This window comes from Tamandua tetradactyla, chromosome 6 (assembly GCF_023851605.1).
Source record: "Tamandua tetradactyla isolate mTamTet1 chromosome 6, mTamTet1.pri, whole genome shotgun sequence".
Classification (NCBI taxonomy): domain Eukaryota; kingdom Metazoa; phylum Chordata; class Mammalia; order Pilosa; family Myrmecophagidae; genus Tamandua; species Tamandua tetradactyla.
In genome coordinates this window covers 23295712-23320344 of record NC_135332.1, presented here as the reverse complement: position 1 = coordinate 23320344, position 24633 = coordinate 23295712, and the positions used below count along the sequence as shown (strand labels likewise).

The window sequence follows — 24633 nt, the reverse complement described above, 5'->3', positions numbered from 1 at the left end:
GAGCATGACTGTGGACAAACTGTACTTCTCAGATCCACAGTGGAGCCTATTTATAGCCCCAGCTGCTCCTCTCTCTGGCTTACAGGAGAGGGGGCAGGGTGGCTCCTCAGAGCAAGGGCGACAGCCAGGCCGAGAGAACCCGGCTCTGCCCAGGTGCCACTGCCTGGACCCCTGGGTTCCTCCCCATGGCAGGGGAGACATTCCCGTTCACCTCCTCCACCCTGCGCTCTCTCCGACTGCAGCGGGAGTGGCTGGAATGGGAGGACCGACGGCGGGCAGCTGCCTGGCGGTGCCGGAGCCAGAGGTGCCCCTCCAGCCCCCGGGCGCGACTCACTAGGCCTCGCCGCTCCTGCCGTGACCCAGTGGTCCACAATGCCCTGTTCTCTGGTGACCTGCAGCAGGTCCAAACCCTATTCCAAGATGAAGAGGCCGCCAACATGATCGTGGAGACCGTGAGCAACCAGCTGGCCTGGTCAGCTGAACAGGGTAAGGAGCGCCACGTGGGGACAGAAGAGGAGGGTGAGGGAAGAGGGATGGGTGGGGGTCGTGGCACCCTCCACTTCTTCCAGACCTCAGACTCAATTCTAGCTCTCTCCTGAGCAGAAATGAGCCAGAGTTGGTGATTCGTGTATCTTTTCAGGATTAAAATAGTTTTTCCTGACTATGAAAATAATCACACCCTAAAAGTAACATCAGTATATTCTAACAGATTTTTTTTTCTGCATGTTTGTATCCAAACATTGGAATATTTTCTTCTTCTATAGAATATGATTATACTCTACATGCTATTTTATAGCCTGATTTTTTTTTTAATGTAACATCTGTCCATGTCAATAACCATTAGTCCACATAACCTTATAAAGACCTAAATTCTACTGCAGGGATGTGCCACGATTGATATAACTAGTGCCCAAATAGGCTGGATCCCAGGTTTTGATTTTATTCTTTTGCTATTTTAAATAACAATTTATGAACATCTTTGTGCCCTTGACAGATGATCATCTTAGGATAAATTCCTGCCAGAGGATTTGTATATGTAAATCCAATACCCCAACTGAGATCATCCTGCTCTTAAGATTCACCAGAGATGGCTTCAAACCCACTTCAGCCTCTGATTTAGGATTAGGATTTTAATCCTAAAACAAAACAGGCTTTACCAAAGACTGAGGAGCACCAGGGATTTCATTTGCTGCAATGGTAACAACTTACAGTCTGATATTAGGCATCTTCAAAAACTTTGACCATTTCCACAGTTTGGGGTACAATATCAGTCACACAGACCCAACCTGTTCCCCACCCCCACCTCTCATTCTCTCCTTCCACCATTCCCCCACACCGACCCCCATCCTTCCAGAACTCCAAACTCAACTCGTTGGTCTCTTTCCAGCTCAGCTCCAGGTCCTGTGCAGAACTGCTCCCATGCCCAAGGCCAGAGATCCCACTGAACAAAAAGAACCATCACCTACAGCAGCAGCTCAAAGACCCCAAGGTTTCCTTCACAGGATACGCTCTTCTCCCTGGCAGTTTGAAAGAGCAATTATTTTTTTTCCATGACACGTATTCTGTTTTGTTACAGATTGCTAAACCCTTCTAAAATGCCTGTCCAATGTACAGTCAGTCCCAGTGCAAGCCTCGTGTGAGCCCCACAGGCACAGCCAGGCACGGTGTTTGTGCTCAGCAGACTGTACCGCGGGAAGGCCAACAACAGGTGTAGCCCATATCCTTGCTCCCTGCCCTTCCGCTGGTCTCCCACAGCATGCCCCAACACTGCCTGCTCTCCCCAGGGTTCTGGGTGCTGTCCCCCAAGACCAAGCATACGACGCCTCTCACCATCGCTGCGGCCCGAGGCTACACCGACTGTGCCCGCCACCTCATCCGGCAGGGGGCTGAGCTGGATGCCCGGGTTGGGGGCCGGGCTGCCCTGCATGAGGCCTGCGCTCAGGCCCAGTCCGACTGTGTGCAGCTGCTGCTGACCTTTGGTGCCAAGGCCAACGTGCTATCCGAGGAGGGCACAGCCCCCCTGCACCTCTGCACGGCCCCTGAATCCTTGCAGTACGTGCCCAGGAATGAACATGATTTGTAGTGGAATGTGTGATCATGTGTGATGTGTGTGTGCATGACCAGCCCACAGAGCTGGGAGCAGGGGAACTTGATGTCCCTCCGCAGCAGTTCACAGAGCACCTCTCTTACACATCCTCCCAACAGGTGTGGCCTGGGAAACGGGCCTTATTCTATGGATGAGAAAACTGAGACTCAGAAAGGTTTAGTGACTTATCCAAGGGCACATCAGGTAGGCCCAGAAGGCAGACAACCTGTTGCTTTTTGGGAAAACCCTGTAACAACTGCATTCTTCTATTTTCTGTCAATCTCCTAAAGCTAAATTCCTAGTTATTTTGAGGTGGGTGCCAAGAAAGATCTAGTCTAGTGTGTCCCATCTCAGTATCCCCTCTGCCCACTTTTTACAGACTGCAGTTTCTTGGACCCCATGCTTGATGACAGTTGCATTTTTGCAAAACAGGTCTATAGACAAGGTTCAAGGGTGCCTGGAAGACATCCCACAGTTTACATGCTAGGGATCTCTCTGTAGCTAGTTCTACACCAGTGATGATCCAGAAGGCATCCAAATTTGCCAGCTTTTCTTGGGTTCTTTGGGCACACAGTGTACCTTCCTGCAGACTTTATCCTTTTAAGTAAGGTGAGAACAGCCACTTACTGGAACCCTACTGAGTGAGCTTTGTAAAAAGTATATTTATTTTTAGAGTAGTTTTAGGTTTACAGAAAAATTACCCTGAAGATACAGAGTTCCCTTATTTCCCCACCCTCCCACAGTTTTCCCTATTATTAACATTTTGCATGAGTGTGGTATACTTGTCACAACTGATAAACCAATAAAATGAGAATTATATTACTAACTAAAATCCATAGCTTACATTAGGGTTTATGTTTTGTGTTGTATGATACTTTGGGGTATTTTTGTTTTGTTTTGTTTTTAACTTCTTAGTGGTAAAATATATATAAGATAACATTTCCCATTTCTGAGTGAGTTTTTAAGTGTTACTTAAATGTCATATTTGGAAAGCAAAATTAGCCCATCAGGACATGTGCACTGAAAGAGAGCTGGAATTGGCCACTGGGGGATGGACACCTGGTTATCAGGACGTCATCAGTGTCGCTGGAGCTGTTCTTGCATTTTCAGTGGCTGCCACTCGGCTCTTTAACTATAAATTACCTTCAGTTTTGTTTCACCATTATTAACTTTGCTTGTTATATGTTTGGTTTACCCCATAGTGCCTAATGATGCATATTTGCAGCAATGTTGTTTGGCCGATAATTTTTCCAGGCACTACAAGACTGTGGAACATGCTTCTCAAAATGTGGTTTTTGTTTGGTTGATTTTGTTTGCTTTCTCTGGGGCAAGGTGGTACAGGTGGGCCCCCAGGGGCCTGCGCTTGCCTGAATGGGTAAGGCTGGTCTCTGAGAGGGGTCTTCAAGAATTTCAATTTGTTTTACTTTTTGGCTCATACTCTAATTTTCTATGCTTCATAGCGTACATATCAGTGTGTGTTCTTAAAATTTTGTGCTATCAAAATATAAAAAGAGACTACTAATAAAAGTTTAGAGCCAGGCCTTGGGGTCCCATTGTATTGGGGAGCCAGGTTAGACTCTGGGAGCGCTGTCCCCCACAGTTGGTTCTAATTCTGGCACAGCCACTAACTTGCTATGTGGTCCTGGCTTCACCCAGACCTTTCTGGGTTGCAATTAAGCATTTGATAATTGAAGGAGCTCCCAGTGACTTTGATGGGCCTTCCAGTTCTGCTATCTGTCCCTGGGCTTTTGTGTTTGGGATGGAGGACACCAGGCTGGACCTGAGGGGAAGGAGTGGTAGGGAAGGGTGTAGGGGGGTGAGGAGGCTGGATCTAGGGGGGTTCCCATGCCTGGCCTTGGAATCTCAAGATTTGCCCTGGGACCCTGCGCCCTGCCCCCAGGTGTGCCAAGCTGCTACTCGAGGCAGGAGCAACTGTGAACCTGGCAGTGCAGGAGAGTGAGGTGACACCTCTGCATGTGGCAGCAGCCCGCGGCCTGGAGGAGCACGTGGTCCTCTACCTGGAGCACGGCGCAGATGTGGGCTTGCGCACCAGCCAGGGCGAGACCGCCCTGAACTCGGTGTGCGCCGAGGCCGAGGGCCCAGGCAGCAGCTCTCAGCGAGAGGCAGTGGCGCGCCGGCTCCTGGAGGCCGGGGCTGATGCCTGCGCAGCTGGGCGCAAGCGCCACACACCGCTGCACAACGCCTGTGCAAACGGCTGCGGGGGCCTGGCAGAGCTGCTACTGAAGCACGGAGCCCGTGCTGGGGTCCCCAATGGGGCAGGCCACACACCCATGGACTGTGCGCTGCAGGCCATCCAGGACACCGCTAACTGGGAGCCCGAGGGCCTTTTCGCAGCACTGCTGGACTACGGGGCCCAGCCTGTGCGCCCTGAGGTGCGAGGGAAGGAGGCCCCAGCTTAGTGGGGGAGGCTGAGGCTGGAATGGAGGGGAAGAAAGGGGTCCACAAGACGACACTGCAAGTGGCCAAGGGTCTTTCCTTATAGTGGGAGGGGGCAAGAGGGCCAAGGTGATGCTGGAGTGCCTCAGGCACGAAAGACCCCCACCCCCACCCCCACCCCGAAGAAAACTGTCTGGAGTCAGATTGGAGCACACTCAAGGGGCGGAGTAAACTGAGACATAGAAAATGGTGAAGGGAGACTCAAACCTTATCCACTCTCCCCACCCTCCCCCTTCCCCCCAAATTAGGGTATGTGTGGGAAGTTGGGTTTGGCTGGATTCCAGTTTACCCTTGGCTGGGGGAGGCAGAGAGCCCCTGAGACCCGCTTTTGATTCCTAGATGCTGAAAGTCTGTGCCTCCTTCCCTCGGGCTCTGGAAGTCCTGCTGAATGCCTACTCTTGTGTCCCATCCTGTGATACCTGGGCTGAGGCTGTGCTCCCGCAGCTGTGGCAGGTATGTCCACCCCAGGGGTCCTAAGGGAAGAAAGAGAGGAAGAATAAGCCACCACAGACCTATCCTTCCGAGACAGGTTCCCTGGAGGGAGGAGCAGGAGAGCCCCAGGGTCTAGAGGAAGATGGGCACGGTGAAACACTGGGTCCCAGGGTACCCTCAGCCGCCTAGCAGCTCAGCTGACCTCTAATTCCACACACCTCTCCAGTCTCTGTCTTACCTACATCAGCACAAACCTCTTTCAGGGACTATGGCCTGGTGGGCGCTGTGTCAGCATCTCTGGGGTAGGGAAGGATGCAGACGTGGCTGAGACCCTGCAGCGTGGTCCTGGTCCCCGGCACCCCTGCAGGCCTCTCTGATTCCAAATCTAAGTCCTTTGAGAAAAATCCCAGCACCCTTCCATCACCCCCAGATGGAAGGGCAAAGTGTCAAGGGTGCTGGCCCATCTGACCCTGTTGTCCTCCCGGCCTAGGAGCATGAAGCCTTCTACAGGTCGGCCCTGTGCATGGTGAACCAGCCGAGGCGGCTGCAGCACCTGGCCCGGCTGGCTGTGCGTGCTCAGTTGGGTGGTCGCTGCCGCCAGGCAGCTACCCGGCTCCCACTGCCTCAGTTCCTCAGAAATTACCTGTTGCTGCCTATCGAGGGACTCATCCAATGAACCCCAGGCCCTGACCGCTCCCATAGTGTGTCCTGCCCCCTCCAGCCCTAAAGAACCGGTCCATGCGCCTGCTCTTGAGCTACCTGCTTACCTCAAGATTTGGGAAGGTCTGCATTCAGCCTGTCCCCAAACTCAGCCTTCACCCAACTTCTTGTGCTTAAGCAAAGGGTACCCCATCCACTCTGAGGCCCTAGGCCAGGAGACTGTGATCCTTTTTGCCTCTTCCCCTACCACCTGAGTACTTGTTCAGCCTCCTAAAGGGGAGTGGACCCTACCTCTAACTGTGTTGCTCCTGCCCAACCTGCCTTTTTCATTTCAAGGAAGGATTTTGCTGAAGGGTCTTGAAACCCAGGCCCTGCATGGATGCTAGAATTGATCTTTGGGATTCATAAATCTGATCATGCCTTTCAATGGCTCCCATTATCTTTGGGCTGAAATAAAAACTCTTCAACAAGATCGATGTAGACTCTAGACCTTCGCCTCTGTCATGCTTTCTGACCTTTGGCCCATTTTCTCCTTTCTGAGGTTACCATAATCCTGCCTTTGTAAACTTTTCACCTGTTGCTGGATAGACCTGCTCTCCTTTGCTTCCGGGCATCTGCATATGCCATTCCCTCTGCTTGGTGTTCCCTTCCCGCATTTTTTGGCCTGGTCCAGGCTGATTTGACCCTGAAGACTCAGCTCAAATAGCAGCAGCTCTGCAGAGTCTCTCTGGACCAGCCCAGCAGTATTCTTCCTTGGTATCGAACTTTTTAAAGAAGCCTGGGCTCCATTTATCGTTGTGTCCCCCCCTCCTTAAGTGATGTGTGGTCTTTTATTAGACAGTGGTCACACTCGTGGTCTCTGACAGTCTGGGACAGGAGGACCAGACCTCAGCTCCCCTTTCCTGCCTCCTGCTCCTCTGGTACACCCTTTATCTTTTGGAGGAAGCTTTAAAAACTGTGCCAGTTTAATGAATGTAAATAAATGTTTGTGTGCAGAACCAAAGTATGGATGTTGTTAGGTTTATTTTCCCCCTTTGTGCTCTTCTATGGCTTCCCAAATTTTCTGCCCTGAGCGACAGTTATTCTTGTGATAGGAAAAAGGTTATTAGAACACCACCGATACTGGCCCTAAGGCCTCTCCCAGATCAAGAGCCTATAGTACCCAGTGCAGAGATGCAGTTGGAAGGGCTCTCAGCAACCTGTTCTCCTGCTCTCCTGGTCCTAGCTGAGGTTCTGCAATCTCATTGCCAATCGGGATCACACAGTAGGGGCAGGGGCAGGGTGTCCTGGAATCCACCCCTGGCAGTCAGTACCCAGCCCTATCTTCTCTGAGGAAGAAAACTGTATCTGCCAAGATGCCCTTTCATGTGCACACCAGACACTCACACTCTTTGTTATGCAGGGGCAACCTCTCCTATCTGGATGGAGTTTTTGCTTTAATTTAAAAGAGTTAAAAGGCCTGAGAGAGGAAAGGGAAATTCTCCCCAGCCTTGAACCCAAGCTGGGAGACTTACTCTGCAGGAGGATGCCATGTGCTCCACCCATTATAGCAGGCGCTCAGCCTTTCCCCTTCTATTATAGCTACAACAATAGAATTGTTTTCTAATCTTTAAAAAAACAAAAGATACAAGTGATTATGTATAGTATCTGGGGATAAGAGAATATATTTAAAACACAAAATATTAGCTAGAGCCCTGGCACTGTGGTATTGACAATGCCTTCCCGACCAAAAAGGGGAAAAGAAGTGTAATAAAATAAGGCATCCATGATGGAGTCAAGAGGCTATTATGGAAGCTGCTCTTATGCAAGCTTCAGTTAGATAGTGCTAATTAACATGGTTTGCTAAACCCCAACTAACATCATTCCTTCTGATTCTTAACACTTAGGGCTCCAACTGAGACTCTATAAAGGTTTTGTGCACTAGGTTTGTCTTCCTGGAACATATAATTCCCAGAGGGTTCCTAGGTCAGGTAAATCCTAAAACCCAGAGGGACCAGCCTCTCCACGATTATCAATTAATTACATCCCCCTATTCTTCAGTGTGGACACCCCTTCTCAACATGAAAATGTCAGAACAGGCATTCCCCAAAGATCCCTATTGATTGGGAAAAGAATTAAAGGAGAAGAAGGAGGTATAACAGAGAAAATAGGATTAACAAACGAGTATGGCTGCTGAACCACTATATTAATATTCTAGCTGCCAGTGTTTTGGAGTAGCTAGAAGGAAAAATCTGAGATGATGGAATGGTAGCCCATGTACGAATTCCAGGATCTGTTCTGTAACTACTTGTTGAAATGTGCTTTGAAAAGTATTGCTTTTTTCTTCCTTTGCTTTATATATATGTTACAGAATAAAAAAGTTCAAAATATTTTTAAAATATTAGCTAGAGAAAAAGTTTGATTATAAAACTAAACATAAACACAAATAAAAGGCAAAATATTAGAAAAAATATTTGTAGCTAAAAGACTTTTTTCCCTGGATCCATGAGAGCAGGGATGGCATCTGTTCTCCTCACCGTCATTGACTCAGGGCCTGGCAGAGAATGGACCCAGATATTTGTTCGACCAGTGAATGAGGATGTTTAGCATCAGGGAAGCAAATTAAAACACCAACAATATTATCACTCATCCACTAGATTGCAAAACATTTTAAAGAATAATGATACTCAGTGCCTGTGAAGATGTGGAGAAATAAGTACTTGTAAATCCTGCTGGTGGGAAAGGAAATCGCCTCTTTGATAGCCAATTTGGCAGTATCCTTAAAAACAACTCCCCAAAAGGCAGATACATGTGGGAATATACATCGCGGCATTGCCTGCAACAGTAAAAACTGGGAACAAGCCAAATGTGGAATATGGAATATACTTTAGCCCTTACACATGGTGATATCCTCAAAAGAAGAGAACTGGGAACGGACTCCAAGCGGCTGGCAAGCATATTGACTTGGAAAGATTTCCAAAACTGTTGTTTATGCAAAAATAGGCTGGAATACAATACCATGTGATGGCAAACCAAAAGAAAAAGGCCTGGAAGGCTGGTGTCCAAGAATCCCCCTCTGGAGAGGGGAGAAGGCCTGGGCCAGGGGACTTTTTATTGTCTGCATTTGAATTTTGTATAAAGGGATATCTTTGGATTCTTGGAATATTTTTAAGGGAAGAAAAGACAAAAAGCACAAAAAGGTAATTTACAGAATGGTCAATGAAAAATATGCATACTTGCTACTAATCAAATGAATGCAAATTAAAAGAATAACAAGAAAAACCCTTTACTCTTTTGCCTATCAAAATGGTAGGCTTAAATAACATCTAGTGGTTAAGGAAGGAACACTTTTTGCTTTTTAATAAAATGGATTTACTATAAACATATTTAGTTAAGGCAGCACATAGACTGAAAAATACAATTCACCATCATACATTTCACAGAAAGGTATAAAAATAACTAAGTTCAATAGTTCAGGAAAAATAAACATCACATAAACTACATCATGAAAAATGTCCAAGGAGTTCTGATCCATTAAAATACTCTATTTTTAGTCATTATTATATATATATATAAAGGGGACCAAAGTTGGGCAGTTATATAGTCCTAGCGACAGGTCTTCTTCTTTCCTCATCTTTCTTCTCAGAATTCCTCCACCCTCAAAACCTCAACCCTGAGAGCCACTTACAAAACTCCTATGACTCCACTGCATCTTGTGTTTTTGCTGTCCACACTTGGCAAAGCTGCATTCTAGGTCAGACTCAGCACCACCTTTTCAAACCCTTCATCCTAGCCACTGAACATTCCAAGTCCATCTCCAGCCCTCCCCAATCCTTCTTCCATTCTATCCATTTCACCTCCTTAGCATGGCAACTTTTTTTTAAATTTATGAAACAAAACCACATACAAACGCAAACATTCTTACCATATGATCATTCCATTCTTGTTATATAATCAATGACTCACAATATCATCACATAGTTGTATGTTCATCATCATGATCATTTCTTAGAACATTTAGCATGGCAATTTTAAGACTTCACCTCTGGCCAGCGGATGAGAGAGTTCTCTCAACCCCCCCACCTACTTCCCACAAACAATCTGCCTCCATCCATCATTCATTTAATAAATATTTTATCAAGTACTTGTGGCCTGGAAGCACTGGGATAGAGTTTGGGAATACAGGAATAAAAAAACCCACAGTTCCTTCCCTCAAGAAATGTGGTAAGACAGACAAATGAAAAATGATAATGTAGTGTGAGGTATTAAGGTAGAAACCAGTTCATGCAGCTTGGGGAACACAGAGTGTGCCTACCTAATCACAAATGGGTGGGTCAGGTACAGAGAGCGGCCAGGAAGCCAGCTGTTCCGCTGCCTGCCCAGGACAAGCCCAGCCACTTGCTCCGCCCTCCCAGCCTCCAGGGGTTGCTCCTCAGTTATTCCCTTCTAAGTGTGACTTCATCATTCCACCCCTTTTCTGCTCCTTCCTCTTGGCATAGAAGCATCTTCAGAATCCTCTCATCTCTCAACAATCTCCTCTAAAATTGAGTAGATTGGGAAAAAAAAAATTCCTGCATCTATTCCCTGTTTCCCTCTAACCTCAATACCATGTTTTTTTTTGGGATAAAAAACACCCTTATGGGTACCACTCACACTGTTGGTGGGAATGGAAATAAGTAAAACTTTCTGGAGGACATGTGGCACCGTGTATTAAAAACCTTACAAATATGGACACTCTTTGACCCAGCAATCCCAATTTCAGGAATTTATCATAAGGAAAGAATCATGGATGTGTACAATGATCTGTCTAAAAAGATGTTCATCTTTTTAAAAACAAAGTACTGAAAACAATTTAGAATTTCCACTCAAATGAGATTAGTTTAAAAATTATGGGTACACCACAGAATGTAATATTGTTAGGCAGCTATTTAAACTATGTTATAATGTTATAAAATATTCAATGACCAGGGGAAAGATTCATGGTAAATAGCTAAGTGAAAATAAGTAGGGGACCAAATACTATGGACAAGATCTTATAAAAACATGAATACATGTGCATAAAAAAAGACAGACCTGGGTGACTTTAGCTATTCAACTAGCTATATAACATGGACAATTATCTAATCTTTCTGAGCCTCAGTTTCTATACCAATAAAATGGGTACAATAGTAGTTAACTTACAGGACTCCAAGAGATAATGTATGTGAAATGCTTAGCACAGAACCCGACATACAGTAAACTCTCAATATATGTGTTGGTTATTATCATACAAAAGCATTAACATGATGATTCAACTGGGTGGTTTATTCACTCACTCAACAGATATTTGTTGAGAGCCCTTACACCTGCTGTTTTTTCTGGAACTCTGCTTGGTAAATCTCTACTCATTCTTCAAAATTCTGTTTAACTGGATTATGATGTGCCCCAGATTCTTAAAAATAAATACATTAGACCAAAAGGGGGAGGGAGAAATGTAGACAAAGTTTCAGTGGCTGAGAGATTTCAGAGTTGAAAGGTTATTCTGGAGTTTATTCTTATGCATTATATAGATATCCCTTTTTAGTTTATGGTGTATTGGAGGGGCTGGAGAGAAGTACCTGAGACTGTTGAGCCATGTTCCAGTAGACTTGATTCTTGGAGACAACTGTGTAACAATATAGCTAGCTTTTGTAATGTGAGTGTGATTGTGAAAACCTTGTGTCTGATGCTCCTTTTATCAGGATATGGACAGAGGAATGGGAAAATATGGATAAAGAATAAATAAATAATAGGGGAGATGGGGGGTAAAGTAAATTGGGTGGATTGAAACACTGGTGGTCAGTGGGAGGGAGGGGAGGGGTATATGGGATGTATGAATTTTTCCTGTTTTCTTTTTGTTTCTTTTCCTGGAGTGATGCAAATGTTCTGGAGATGATTATGGTGATGAACGCACAGCTATGTGATGATGTTGTGAGTCACTGATGGTATACCGTGAATGGACTATATGTGTGTGGCAATTTGACAATAAAAATATTAAAAAAAAATACTTTAAAGCCAAAAGGTACATGATATGCTGAAATCATAACAGTACCTTTCATTTCACAAACATGCTGTTTTTTGATCCAAAGAAGCCAAATACCAGAGTACACACTGTATGATTCCATGTATATAAAGTACAAAACCGGGGAAAACTAATCTGTGGTGACAGAAGTCAGACAATGGTTATACTCTTTGGAGGTTAGCGTCTGAAGGAGAACAGGAAAGGGGGTTCTGGGGTAATTTTCTATTTCTTGATCTGGACACTAGTTTCACCGGTATGTTCAGTTGGTGAGAAACACCGAGCTCTTTTTTCATGAATTTATGAATAAATAATTTAGTATTAGAATTCCTGCCTGCATTATTTATACTTCAATCACAAGTCCGCTAAAACAACAACAAAAAATCCCCAGCACGTTTTTAGAATTTTTTTAATTGCAAAAATTTTGATAAATTCTTGGAAGCTGAACTTTTTTTCCCCTGACGTTTTTAGGCTCCTGTTTTTCCTGTGACTTAGGCTGCTCTTAATCTCTGCCTTAGGGATCCGGGTGAAGGCTGAAGTGTTATCGCCCTCGTGAAAAACCCTCCTTGAAATGCTTTCACGCCTAATTTATCACGGTCTTACATCACCTGGAGCTGCACTCTTGAGGCAATGGAAGGTGACTAAATTGTCTTCTCGTTTTTTCTCTATAAGCCCTGAGCGGAGTTCTTGGAAGTTAGACCAGTTGTGATGGACCCCCGCTAACGTGGAGCTCAGTGCGCGCTGCAAAGCAGTAACGAATCTAATTAGCGCCGGAGGCTGGGGGCGAGGGCCGAAGTACACGGTCAGAAAGACAGAGCCTCGCACCGGCTCCTTCCGGCAGCGCCAGCGCCAGCGCCAGCAGGAACACCTTTCTAGGCGCGAAGTTTCGCCCCTTTCCCAAGAACCTTCCCCGACTCACTCCTTCCCCCCTGGCTCCACCTCTCACCTCAGGGCCGCCTTCGGCCCCGCCCACCAAGCGTGACCCTGCCGCAACAGGCCCACGATCCCGCCAACAATGACCCCACCCCTCCTTCCACTGAGAAACAGGTTCCTTTTAAAGATACGTTTACGTCAGCCACTTTACGTAGCTTTGCGTCATCAGTGCACGGCGCGGAGGCGGGACTTCCTGTTCCTGGTGCAACAACTTCCGGGAGAAGCCGGAAGACTGGATCTTGGACAGAATTGGGGATTGTCAGTCCCTCCCCCAGCCCCGGCCCGGCCCCTACCGAAAGGCGAGTCCAGGGGCCATCCCGGCGAAGTCAAAACACTTAGTCTGGCCGTTTCAGGTGAGGAGTTCCTTCCCTATCTAGACCGAGTACTAGGCCAAGCCCCCTTTAATTTCCCATGACTCCCCGCGTCCTCAAGCCCCGCCCTCAATCCCCCAGCCCCGCCCCGAAGCTTAAGGGGTGTGGATGGTTTGTGACCCCCTCATCCGACCCTGCCCCTCACGGACTGGGACTGGGAGAGCCGGGCTTGGGCGGGGCAGCCGGGACCCGGCAGCCCCTCGGCTCGGTTCGGGTGAACCCCAGGATAGCGGGAATAGGGTCGCTGAAACGCGGAGCCTTCTCCTCAGAAAAGGCTGGGCCGGGGACCTCTCCACACCGGCGGTCAGAGTCGCTTACCGGCAGCAGAGAGAGCAAAGGCCTCTTAGGCGGGAGGTCTGGAGTCCTACCCGGCCCGTCCCCAAGAAAGTGCCAGTCCATTCGCCTCTCTTCACCGCAGTTACCTTTTCTGCAGATCGGGTGGATGACACTAACCCGCTTACTAGCAGGGGTTAGTTGTGGGAGTGAGATATACTTGCTGCTATTTATTTGCTGAATGTTTGCAATGTGCTAAGCACTGTGCTAAGTGTTTTGCCTTGATGATTTCACGTCATCTTCAAAACAGCCTTATGAGGTAGGTACTATTTTTAATCCCATTTTACTGATGAGAAGGCTGAGGCGCTGAGGAAGTTGTCCAGGTTTACAAACTAGTAAGGCAAGACTAGGATTATAAGTAGTTTTTTTCCAACTCCAATGTGCAGAAACTATTCAGATATTGATTTGTTCCACAATATTCTTTTGAACAGCTACTGTGGCATTATGCCGGGCACTGTGGTACAAGGAGGAATGCATATGATCCTGGCCTTACAGGAGTCTAGTGAGGAAAGATGGACAGGTAGATAAGTATAATGAAGTTTTATAGGTGCTGTGAGAATAGTCTGGTAATGATAATCACCAGACTGGATTTGCCCAGGGACACCCGTGAAGGCAGCAGATTCTCCAAGGGAAAGAATACATACTCCAAGGAGAAGCAGAGCTCCTTTCTGTCTTTCTAAGAACCTGCCAAGGGAAAACCTTTATAGTACAAGCAGATAGATTGAGATATGGATTGTGAGAGCTGTTCTGAGTCTTTTCTAAATCATTTCCACTTGGGTAGTGGTTTTTGCATATGTGAGCACATGGTTACCCAGGAGGGTCGTGTTTCTGGCATGCATCCCATTTTGGCTCCTCCAGGGCTGGTCACAAGGGTTTCAGAGGAGGCAAACGTAATATCTGCTGCTGCATAGTGTCTGCTGATGGTTCCCGCAGAGTTGCTCATTTTGGGTGGGCTGACTGCTTTTGATAGGTTAACTTTGGCTGTTACCACCTGGGCCTAGGTCTGTATCTATGAATGAACTAGGGTTCAAATGAGATGATCTAACAAACGTGACTGCACTGTGCTTCCAAAGGGACTACAAAATAAAATATTCCAAGCCTTTTGATATCTTTAAGCTACCTTGGAGACTGCTAAAGGGGCACATTTGCTTAATGAAGTGATAGAAATCCTGGAGAAACTCAGGGCTTGAAAAGCAAAAGCAGTCTTGCTACCCACCAAAAAAGCAACAAACAGTAGCTACAACAGTAACAAGGCTGAGATTTTCCCCAGAATCCATTCTTTTGAAGATTTGAGAAAGGATATTTAGAATGGAGGCAAAGCCGAAATCTTTAGCTTTAGATTGAGGTCCACAGTTAGGAAGATTTGTCTCTTCTATAGGACAGTGAACTCCATTTTCCTTAAGGGCTGGGCCATTTAGAACCTAAACAAATTAAAAACCTGGTTGCAACCTGAAGGCCCTGCTGATGCTATCCCCCTTTGTTCCTGCAGTGTGGACCCAGTCAGCAGCAAAGCCATGGAGCTCTCTGATGTCACCCTCATTGAGGGTGTGGGTAATGAGGTGACGGTGGTGGCAGGTGTGGTGGTGCTGATTCTAGCCTTGGTCCTAGCTTGGCTCTCTACCTATGTGGCAGACAACGGTAGCAACCAGCTCCTGGGCACTATTGTGTCAGCAGGTGACACATCTGTACTCCACCTGGGGCATGTGGACCACTTGGTAGCAGGCCAAGGCACCCCAGAGTCAACTGAACCCCCCCATCCATCGGAGGTTAATGATGAGAAGGCTGAAGAGGCTGATGAAGGTGGGGGAGACTCTACAGGGGAGCCTGCAGCTGGGGGTGATGTTGAGCCCAGCCTTGAGCATCTGCTTGACATCCAAGGTCTGCCCAAAAGACAAGCAGGCCCAGAGAACAGCAGTACAGAGGCCCCTCTGAGATCTGAGGATAATACCTGCCTCCCTCCCAGCCCCGGCCTCATCAATGTACGGCTCAAATTCCTCAATGACACCGAGGAGCTGGCAGTAGCCAGGCCAGAGGATACTGTAGGTGCCCTGAAGAGGTGAGTGAACTGGAAAGTGGGAGGCTGCTTATTTCCTATACCCTCAGCCCTTGGTTGTCCCTGATGAGGCTGGTGTAGACTGAACAGCAGGGAGATGTCGGGTCCAGCTCCTATCAAGGGTGGGTGGGGTACTTCCTTAGAAATGTATCTTTCATTTTTCCCCCATTACCCTGCTTTGTTAGTCCAGGCCTGATGACCACTTCATTTCTCACCCTCTTCTGTCTTTTTGTCTCATCCTTATAGCAAATACTTCCCTGGACAAGAAAGTCAGATGAAACTGATCTACCAGGGCCGCCTGCTGCAGGATCCAGCCTGCACACTGCGTTCCCTGAACATTACTGACAACTGTGTGATCCACTGCCACCGCTCACCCCCAGGGTCAGCTGTTCCAGGCCCTCCAACCTCACTGGGCCACTCCTCGGCCACTGAGCCACCTAGCCTCGGTGTCAATGTGGGCAGCCTCATGGTGCCTGTGTTTGTGGTGCTCTTGGGTGTGGTCTGGTACTTCCGTATTAATTACCGCCAGTTCTTCACAGCACCTGCCACTGTCTCCCTGGTGGGGGTCACTGTCTTCTTCAGCTTCCTAGTATTTGGGATGTATGGACGATAAGGACATAGGGAGAAAATGAAAGGCATGGTCTTCTTCCTTTATGGCCTCCCCCCTTTCCTAGCCAGAGCTGGGCCCAAGGGCCTGGGAGGGAGGGGTGGCAAGGATGTGGATGCCCCCTCCAAAAGACAGAGGAGGCAGGTAAAGGGCTTTGTCTTCATGTCCATAAGGGTACAGACATCCCTCTGTGCAAGCACAACTCAGGTAGAAATGAGGTCATCTTCTCTCCCTTTGAAGGAGTTCAGAGCTAATGGCCCAGCTCACTGGAGAGCCTGGGCTCTGAGGATTCCCTCCCAGCTACGGCCCTAACTTTTCCCTTGTGTCCTGCATGTCTGCTCTTCAGTCCCCAGAGCTGCCTGCCAGGGCAGCTCAGCATGGCCCCAGCATACTTCTTTAGGGAACGTGGAGTATCTTTCAATTCCTTAGTTGAGTATCGGTCTTTTGAGACTAAGGTGACACGGGCAGGAATGAAGATTGTGCCGGCTTTCCCTAAACCACGTAGCCTCCCTCCACCCCTGCAGCAGAAATAGGGTATTCTCTACATTCTGCGCAGTTTTCTGTGTTCTCCCTTTTTTCAGAGCACTTTGCTTGCACATATATATTTTTTCAATAATCCTTTATAGAGCCCAGTCAGGAAGGGGATTGGGGCACAAAGCCAAGCCCCCAGCATTGGGAGAGGCCAGGCCACAGCTGCTGCTACCCTAGGCCTGAGGCTGTGAGAGACAGTACTGGCCCTCTGCCAGTGTCCTACCCTGCCCAGTTCCAAGGACAAGTCCTGTGTATGGAGCACTGGGCTGTAGGTCCCTGGCCTCTGGAGTTCTTGGATGGTCAGTCTCTATAACTGAATAAAGTTCCATTTTGTGGCTGTGGAGCCTCCTGTGACATTAAGAGAATGGCTTTGCTCTTCTCAGCAACATGGCAATGAGGGTAGGTAGGCCAGGCTACCAACGGGAGATGCAGTTTATTTACACCAGCAGCCATGGGGGCAGGGGGAATACACAGCGTTTACAAAGTTAGCTACCTGTACAGGATGGATTACATATGCAAAAATAAAAATCTCAAAGACCACAGGACAGCGTGAGCCCCACCCCCCTCCCCCAATGACCCCAGCATGCGGTAATGCCAGGCGGGTGGCCCCTGGGCATGCGGGGGGGAGTGATGCATGGAAGGAAAAGCCACCGGCCATGGAAATTAGTACAGAACCCCCCCACACACACTCGGACACATGATAGGATACAGGGTGGATAACACCTAGCTGGGGTGGGAAGGATGGGAATTGAAACCCACAGCCTGCTGTTAAGGAGGGGAGTGGGGAGCTCCTAGCCCCTGTTCAACTACATGGTGGGTGGTGGGGAGAGTACTCTCCCCAAAAGGAAAGGGGTGTGTTCCCTCAGGATCCCTGCTGGACCAAGCCCACCTCTTACCCAGCCTGGGCAGGGGGCTCTGCCCTGAGGGTGGGCCAAGGAACAATGAGGAAGTACAAGTGGACAAACCAGTTCCCAAACTACTTCCCACTTCTTCCTCCTCCAATCAGAAGGGGGAAAAGAGAGAGGCCAGAGGAGAAAGGGTGAATTAGGGCCTGAGCTGAAGCTGCCTCAGAAAGGAGAATGGCCGTTGGCCTTCCTCCCTTCACCTTCAGCCTACTCCCAAGACTTCATTTGGAAGCAGGCTGGAGGCTTGCTGAGATCCTCCTTTCCCTCTGACTTCCCCTTAGAGGGAGAAGGGTGTGGAGGGTCAAGAACAGAGGAGCCCAGGCCCCAGGTTTATTCTAACTCCTGCCAAAAAGCTGTTCGGCTTTTTAAAAAATAATCACAATTCTTGGGTTAAAAACCAATCTGTAACCAAGCATCAGCCACAATCAGAACCACCCTAGGGGGACATTGGGGTTCAAGACAGGGTCTTGTAGCCCTATCTCTGTTGTTCCCTTAACCCTCTAGGGTCCCTAACCCAAATCAGTCCAACCAGTCCTGGGTACTGGCTACCCAAATGTGGGATGGTTCCTCCTGGGAGGAGGGCAGGGGACACAACCAGCAAGTGCCAGAGAACATGGCTCAGGGTCAACTCCATCCCTGTGTCAGTCAGCTCTGCTCCCAGCACCGGACTGCGGTGCTCCAGCTCGGCTCCTGAGAGTGGCAGTGCCCGCATAGAGGCAGAAGAGTACATCTCAGGATGTAGACCAGGCAGGTGGGCACACTGGCATGATGCCCCTTCCCACTCCACTGACAACCCAGAGCAGAGACCACCCTCTCTTCCCACCCTGCTCCTAGCAAAGGGAGGGAGGCACAAGATCAGGATTTTCCTCAGAGCCCTGAACCACAAGTACAGAATAAATAACTTAAAAGCAGCCAAAGAAGGGGAAACGGGGCAGGCTTCAGAGGCAGGAGCACTGAGAGAGGAATCAAAGCTGGTCAAGGTGAAAGACAGGGTGGCAAGCAGCAGCTGGGAACTTGGGCTGCCCCAGTAGGGCAGTGGAACAGGGGAGGCAGGAGGAACATGGGGCCACCCCAGGAGGGTGAGGCTGGGCCCCTTCCTGGGGCAGGGAATGAGGTAAGAAAACATTTCAAATAAAGCAGCACCGTTCCCTCTCACCTTGGGGCCCCACTCCTCACCAGCTCTGGGTCAGGGAGGAAAGGTAGGGGGGAGTAATTTTGATATACTGCTCCCTCTTCCTACCTTTCCCTTCCCCATTCCTTGAAGCTGCAGAGGCTGAAAGGCCCTTTCCTGGCACCCAACAAAAGGACAGCTCCTGCTGCCATGGAGGCCCATGGGGACTGAGGGGAAGGGGCTGCCCCTCTAAGGGGCAGGGAAGGCGGTGGCAGTTCTGGATGCCTACCTCAGCAGACAGCATTCTGTACCTGCCTACCCCTGGGAATGGGGGCATTTGATAAGATTCTGCACACAGACAGGACACAGGCCAGCCCTGCCCCTCAGCTCCAAGCACCGGACCCATTCACATTGCTGAGGGCAGCTGGGGGAGGCCCCCTCCAGGCTCAGCTTCCAACCCACAGCCTCCCGGGTGGCCACAGTACCCCTCAGCAGGGCTTAGTCCAGTTCCTGGGGTGGGGGGCAGGCAGTGCCCTGGCACAGTGCCCAGGCCAGGCCCCTGGCCTAGCTGGACATCCAGTAACTCACAGAATAAATAGGAAAACCGCCTCCCCACGAAACTTATGTCCAAGGCATAATATGTCCAGGTCTGAGTCCTGTACGCCAAGGGGTCATGCTCCATTGCAGAGGACCCTGCCACCCCCCAGGGGTGCATAATTGAATCCTCTGCCCGCCTGGCCCACCAAGCTTCCCAAGCCCAAACCCCCAGTAGCCGTCCATTTGCCAGGCTATGCCACCTGGGTGGGGGTCGGGAGAGAGGGCTCTGCTCAGCCAAAGGCTATCCCTTGCACCCAAGTCAGTTGATGTCATCATAAATGCTGGGCGTCGGGGGTGCCGGTGGCTTTGGCTTCTTCTTCTTGTTGGAGCCTAGGCTGGAGGCAGTCCCTACCAGGCTCAGATGGGATTTCTTTTTCTTGGTTTTCCGTGACTCGGTGCTGTTGGTACCTGAAGAGAAAGAAGTACAAGGAATGAGACTCAGAGGATAGGGTTGTGGCAGGAGAGGAAGGCCCCACCCCTGGGGCACAGATGCCCTGGGCTCCAATTCTAACACATACCTAGACCCCATCCCTGATTCTCACTCGTCTTGGAGGAGCCTGAATCAGATGGTGAGAGATCAGAGGAGCCATCCCACTGAAGCCGGCTGATGAGGGCCTGGCTGTCAGTCATGTCAAAGCTGTCATTATCCAGGGAGCTCTCGACCTCCGGAAGGATGCTGGAAAGGGGAAGGGCCAAAAAAGATTTTCGGGATCCTGATCATCATCCCACAAACCACCACCCTTCTCAGAGAGTCACTTACGCCGAGGGCCCGAGGAAATAAATCCGCACTGCTCGCCGCTGCTCATCTGTGTGCTGGGGGCAGCGCAAGGACCTGGTGGGGAGAGAACTATCAGACCCCCAAAAAGGCAGGTGAGTGTCTGAGGAACCCAGGTGAAGCCCCTCCCCTCAGCAGAGGAAGGAGGGATGGACACAGGGAAGGGATGAAGAAAGAGCCCCCACACTGTGGCCGAAAGCCTGGCCATTAAAGGAGGGGAGGGGTACAGAGGGAGCCCCATGGCTCAAGTCCAGGGGTGCTCCCATACCATGCCCAGGAGGAGCGTGCAGAAGGCCCTTGGCTCCCTTCCTAGGTGCTGTGCTCACCTTGTGCACATCTTCTTGGTGTGTTCAGAAATCACCCCACATTGCTGGAAGAGGAATATAAGCTGAAAAGAGGGATGGATGGGAACCTACTCTAGATACTAGGTAATCCCTTCTGTACAGAGGCTAGAGACTGCACAAGCAGAAATGCCCCAAGATGTCCAGAGCAGATGGTCCCAGACCACTACTGGCCAGGAAACATTCTAGAGAAAGAACTATATAACCCTGATTGCTGTGTCACCAGCTTCCTGCAGGGCCTTGACCATTGCCTCTGGCTCCAACTCATTCCCAAGGACCTCCCCTTCCCTGGTTCCTCACCGTGGTGAGCAGGCTACGTAGCTCCTCCGGCCCCAGGGTCTCATAGCTGATCCCAGTGGAGTTGTTATACTGAGAGAGAACCAGAGGTACAGAGTTACAGGTTAGAGAAGAGGCAGATAAAAAAAAAGGATAGAAGTAGAGGATTGGAAAGGGATGAAAGAAAGAGACTATGTGGGAAGGGCTCAAGACTGTCTTATCAGTTTTCCAAGTGATTCCTTCCATCCCACCTGCACAGGGACCCAGAAAGAACAAAAGCATGTAAGACCCAAGCAACCCCACCTAGTGTTTTTGGCTGTAAGCATTCTGTTCCTACAATCAAGACTTTACTTCCCCACTTGTCTGAATCCCAACCAACTCATAAAAAGGAAAATGAGAGGGAAAGTAAGAGGAGCAGCCTCTACTCACCTTAAAAGGATCCGAATTGCTAAGTTCCCCTGAAGAAGAAAAAAGAAGGGGAAGGGTGTTTGATGCAGAGGTACAGACAGAGAACCCTGAAAATAACCAGAGAGGAAGTGGGGGTGACAGAAGGATCACAGGCCCTCCCTCAATACCCCCTGTCCCCCCAAACTCCCACCTCCATCCATCAGCAACAAGTCCCAGAAAACATAACTTGAAGCACTCCCGCTGTTCTAGCCCCCACTTACCATTTTTGTGTTTTAAAGACTTGGATCTTCGAGGGGAATTGGGGTTCTGGAATGGGAGATACCATAGCTTTGGGGAAAGGGCAACGATAAGGGGGAGCCGAGAGCCCAGGGAAGGAAAAAAGATTTGACAAAGAAACATCCTCATATTCCTACTCTTCCTCCCCCATGACTATCTACCCTATTCCCTCCCCAATTCTCCCAAGGCCTCTGTTGCCCTTCTGCCCTCTACAGATACCCTCATCCCCAAACCCACAGAGGCCCCTGATAACCTTCAAACTCGAGTCAAGAAACCCAAGGACTTCCTGCCCAAAGGGGCAGGGAATCTGTCCTTTGCCCATATATCTCCCATGCTTGCCACAGCTCTCACCTTATCTGATTTTCTCTTCTTGGCTGTGTGGGACAATAGGATAAAGAGCAGGGTTACTTTAAATTTCCAATCTAAAACTAGGTGAAGAAAAATCCAAAACTACACTCTCCTCCCATCATTCAAGATAACTTGTGACCACTGTATGTCCAACTCCTGCTTGCCTACCTCACCCTAATGTCCACCAAGTTTCCCAAAATCCCCAAACACCTTTCTTCTCCGAGCCATAGGACCAGTCGTTGTCATTGATGTCATCGTTATCCTCTTGGTCACTCTCAGACTTGTTCATATTGTTGCTATTGGCAATCCTGCCAAAGGTAGGGAAGGGAAAGAGGTCAAGAATGGCACTCCTCTGAGCCCCCAATCTTCAGAGGTATTGTGGAGCACCTGGGGCCAATTACAACCCACCCTGTGTACCCTACAAATACCCCAGGCGATTACACCATGGTGCAGGCAGCAAAAGAGGAGCAGTAGCTCTGGTCCTAACTGGGGAAGGAGCCCTCACCGGCGGTTGGCGATGCGGCTGCTGTTCCGACCCATTCCCAGACACTTCTCCAGGTGGGGAGCAAAGCGGGAGGCGGCAATGCTGCGGCTGCAATTGGGGCAAACACACTCCTTGCTCTTCCACTGGTTGAAAACCTGTCCAAAGATGTCCAACCCCGGCTGGTCCACGATCTCTGGGGACAGGAGAGGCGTGGTGATCAGGGCAAGCAGGGGGCCCTCACTTCTTGTCCCCACCCCTGTGACCCCATGGCTCTACATCTGGTACAGAATCCAGAGAAGGAATCTCTAGGTACTCCCAGGGCAGGGCTAGATTTGTCTCCTTCGACCCTGAAGCTCACCAAAATCCTTCATGCTATCAGGATCCGTGTCGTCCAGGAAGAAGTAGCCACACTTGACAGCCCGGTGTACCTCAAAGCAGAATCCCAAACAAGAATCCTCCACCAGGTCCGCGTATATCTCCTGAGCGATGGCCTGGGCCCCAAGGGAGAACATTCATGGTCACAAGAGTCACAGGCCCCTGGACTGATAGCAGCTCTCATCAACTAAATCTCCTGCCACATCATTCTGGCCAAAAATGCTTTGTTTGCCATTTCCCCCATCTTGACTTTGTGTTCTTTCTTCTTCCCGGATCCTTGGGCCTTTCTGGCTGGCTATTCCCTTTAAGGAACAAGGCTAACTACCCAAATTTCTCTTTGGAGTGGTTGCCAGATACAGCGACGTAGAGACATCAAGAGAAAGAACTAGAGGCACACGTGGGGGAGCCCTCACCTCTAGTTTGCTGTTATCCAGGCCAGACAAAGACATTTCCTCCATTTTCATTTGTAAACTCTTGTGGAGACGGCGCTCTGACTGCTCATAGCACAGCGGGCGGCAACACGGCTGCACACATGGGGGTGGGGGTATTGGTATGAGTCCAAGGCACCTCTGAAGACTGCCACCTCCCCTCCCTGCCTCGCTGCCCAGAGCTTAATCCTGGCATCACAATTTTCCTCTCCCCAAGGCCTGGGTTCAATAAGTCTGGATGGTCCTCCAGGGCCTGGGAAAGCAAAGGTGGCCTAGCTCTTCTCAGGGCTGAACTCAGACCCTGGACTCTATCTACTGCCAATCAGAGTCTGAGTCTATAGGAGGCAGCAGCTCACCCCAGGTCCCCAAAACTCAAACCCCTCTTCAATACCCATGGTGCAATGCAGCAGGGGGAGGAGAAGGAACTCTGAGGCCTCAAAGCAAACCCACAGGGTGTGGCAAAAAAACTGCATAGACTCCTAAATACAGTCTCCCCCCCTTCCCTAAAGGCTCTTTTCAGAGTCACCTCTGCTTTCAGCCAGGATGTCCACTTGGGGGGGTACTGCTACCAGAAGTAGGAATGGCCCTAGGACCCTACAACCTTCACCCCACTCTGCCTTCCTTAACATCAGTCTGCCGCTACAGGAGGAGAAGCAGAGGAGCAGAGCCCATGGAACCCAGAGCTAAGGGGACATTTCTAGCCACTGTGAGCAAGAGGGGGTAGCCCGGTAGGATGGCATGCCAGGAGCGGGCACTCCCCTTACCTGTTCTTCTTTTAGATAACCACCCTCTCTCTCTCTCAGGACCAGCCCGGAAGTCTCTCTAAGAGCCCCCAAAGTCCATGAACCCCCACCAAAGGATTCAGAAACAGTGCCCACGGTTCGGAGCCCCTCTGAACAGTGGGTACGAGTTTGAGGAGCTGCCGGCCTAGAGTGGGGTGGGGACTGACAAATGAGAAAGGGGTACTAAAGAGGGCAGGAGGCCGGGCCTCGACTCTTCCCTCGTCCCTGCGGCACTGCTGCTGCATCATACCGACTGGGGGGAGGAGGGCCGAGCCGCTGGAGATCGGCGCCGGTCCGGGACAGACCGACCCCCAGAGAGTAGATAGAGTGGGACGCGTCCCGGCCCCTCTCCTTCCCCGCCTGCCGACAGCCCCGGCCGGCCGGGGAGAGGAGTCCGGGAGGGTGTCTCTATTGTCCCGGGGGCTGGGGCCTGGCTCCCTAACAAAGGCCCCGCGCCCCCTCCCCGGCCGGCCCTGCCCCGCCCAAGGGGGACCCGGACAGGGGGAGAGCAGGGGGCCCCAGCCGGGCCGGGAAGCCGGGTGAAGCCGGGCGTTTCCGCGTCGGCCCGGGGGGAGGGGAAGGGGCGCTGACCCAGACCTGGGGGGAGGGGGCCCAAGCCCCGCCTCGGGCCCCGCCCCCCACAGGCCCCTCCCCCGTCCCCGTCTCCGTCCCGTACTCACCCCGCCCGGGGGGCCGCGCCGGGGCCCGGCGGCCTCTCAGGGCCGCGTCCTCCGGCGGCGGCGGCGGCGGCGGCTGCTCCGGAGCCCCATGTCCGTCGGTCCGTCCTCGCGTCTCCCCGGGGCCCAGGGCCCGGGGCCGGGGGGTCGGGCCGCCCCCCCGCCTCGCCGCCTCACCGGGCGGCCATGGCCCCTTCCCCTCCCTTCTCGTCCCGTCGCCGCCTCCTCCTCCTCACCTCACCCCGCCCGCGCGCAGTCCGCGCGCCGTCCGCGCGCCCCTCCCCCCGCCCCCCACTCCAGCCCGCCTCTCCCGGGCGGGGGGTGCGGCGCGAGCCCGGAGTGCGCGCGCGTGCCGCGACCGGAGGATGGAT

At 50.4% G+C, this 24633-nt stretch overlaps 3 protein-coding genes and 1 long non-coding RNA gene across 12 annotated transcripts; 2 read left to right on the top strand and 2 right to left on the bottom strand.

The window, feature by feature from the left end:
- The first annotated feature begins 45 nt into the window (after nucleotides 1-45).
- ASB16 (ankyrin repeat and SOCS box containing 16) lies at nucleotides 46-6628 on the top strand. The gene is made up of 5 exons (XM_077164185.1): nucleotides 46-486; nucleotides 1785-2052; nucleotides 3987-4479; nucleotides 4883-4996; nucleotides 5466-6628. The coding sequence occupies exons 1-5, from the start codon at nucleotides 186-188 to the stop codon at nucleotides 5649-5651; spliced, it is 1362 nt and encodes a 453-aa protein (XP_077020300.1). The 5' UTR covers nucleotides 46-185; the 3' UTR covers nucleotides 5652-6628.
- LOC143687320 (uncharacterized) lies at nucleotides 1347-13017 on the bottom strand. Its single transcript, XR_013177492.1, has 3 exons — nucleotides 12878-13017; nucleotides 4963-5016; nucleotides 1347-1517 (listed from the first exon to the last, which is right to left on the bottom strand). It is a non-coding gene; the product is annotated as an uncharacterized LOC143687320 (long non-coding RNA).
- TMUB2 (transmembrane and ubiquitin like domain containing 2) lies at nucleotides 12779-16833 on the top strand. Of its 3 annotated transcripts, XM_077164194.1 has the most exons (4): nucleotides 12779-12937; nucleotides 13389-13547; nucleotides 14778-15344; nucleotides 15588-16833. In XM_077164194.1, exons 2-4 carry the CDS (start codon nucleotides 13513-13515, stop codon nucleotides 15952-15954), a joined length of 969 nt encoding a protein of 322 aa, XP_077020309.1. In that variant the 5' UTR covers nucleotides 12779-12937; nucleotides 13389-13512; the 3' UTR covers nucleotides 15955-16833. The 3 variants fall into 3 exon arrangements, with proteins under 3 accessions (XP_077020309.1, XP_077020310.1, XP_077020308.1); XM_077164195.1 differs by lacking the exon at nucleotides 13389-13547; XM_077164193.1 differs by lacking the exon at nucleotides 12779-12937 and having other exon boundaries at nucleotides 13014-13547.
- A 60-nt stretch (nucleotides 16834-16893) lies between these two features.
- ATXN7L3 (ataxin 7 like 3) lies at nucleotides 16894-24320 on the bottom strand. Of its 7 annotated transcripts, none has more exons than XM_077164188.1 (13): nucleotides 24266-24320; nucleotides 22789-22899; nucleotides 22359-22491; nucleotides 22022-22193; nucleotides 21727-21824; nucleotides 21520-21542; nucleotides 21153-21219; nucleotides 20914-20999; nucleotides 20509-20577; nucleotides 20194-20237; nucleotides 19853-19924; nucleotides 19611-19768; nucleotides 16894-19500 (listed from the first exon to the last, which is right to left on the bottom strand). In XM_077164188.1, exons 2-13 carry the CDS (start codon nucleotides 22837-22839, stop codon nucleotides 19352-19354), a joined length of 1122 nt encoding a protein of 373 aa, XP_077020303.1. In that variant the 5' UTR covers nucleotides 22840-22899; nucleotides 24266-24320; the 3' UTR covers nucleotides 16894-19351. The 7 variants fall into 7 exon arrangements, with proteins under 7 accessions (XP_077020303.1, XP_077020302.1, XP_077020304.1 ...); XM_077164187.1 differs by lacking the exon at nucleotides 24266-24320 and adding an exon at nucleotides 23568-24137; XM_077164189.1 differs by lacking the exon at nucleotides 24266-24320 and adding an exon at nucleotides 23836-24137.
- Nucleotides 24321-24633: the final 313 nt, after the last annotated feature.

What these genes read in the sequence shown, in the direction of transcription:
- ASB16 (XM_077164185.1), top strand. Translation starts at nt 186, where the DNA reads ATGGCAGGGGAGACATTCCCGTTCACCTCCTCCACCCTGCGCTCTCTC. An exon ending in ACGGCCCCTGAATCCTTGCA is followed by an intron (nt 2,053 to 3,986) that starts GTACGTGCCCAG and finishes CCCTGCCCCCAG; the next exon opens with GTGTGCCAAGCTGCTACTCG. An exon ending in TGCTCCCGCAGCTGTGGCAG is followed by an intron (nt 4,997 to 5,465) that starts GTATGTCCACCC and finishes CTCCCGGCCTAG; the next exon opens with GAGCATGAAGCCTTCTACAG.
- TMUB2 (XM_077164194.1), top strand. Translation starts at nt 13,513, where the DNA reads ATGATTTCACGTCATCTTCAAAACAGCCTTATGAG. An exon ending in CTTCAAAACAGCCTTATGAG is followed by an intron (nt 13,548 to 14,777) that starts GTAGGTACTATT and finishes TTGTTCCTGCAG; the next exon opens with TGTGGACCCAGTCAGCAGCA. An exon ending in ACTGTAGGTGCCCTGAAGAG is followed by an intron (nt 15,345 to 15,587) that starts GTGAGTGAACTG and finishes TCATCCTTATAG; the next exon opens with CAAATACTTCCCTGGACAAG.
- ATXN7L3 (XM_077164188.1), bottom strand. Translation starts at nt 22,839, where the DNA reads ATGAAAATGGAGGAAATGTCTTTGTCTGGCCTGGATAACAGCAAACTA. An exon ending in TGGATAACAGCAAACTAGAG is followed by an intron (nt 22,492 to 22,788) that starts GTGAGGGCTCCC and finishes CTTGGGGCCCAG; the next exon opens with GCCATCGCTCAGGAGATATA. An exon ending in ACCAAGAAGATGTGCACAAG is followed by an intron (nt 19,925 to 20,193) that starts GTGAGCACAGCA and finishes TCTCCCCACCAG; the next exon opens with GTCCTTGCGCTGCCCCCAGC.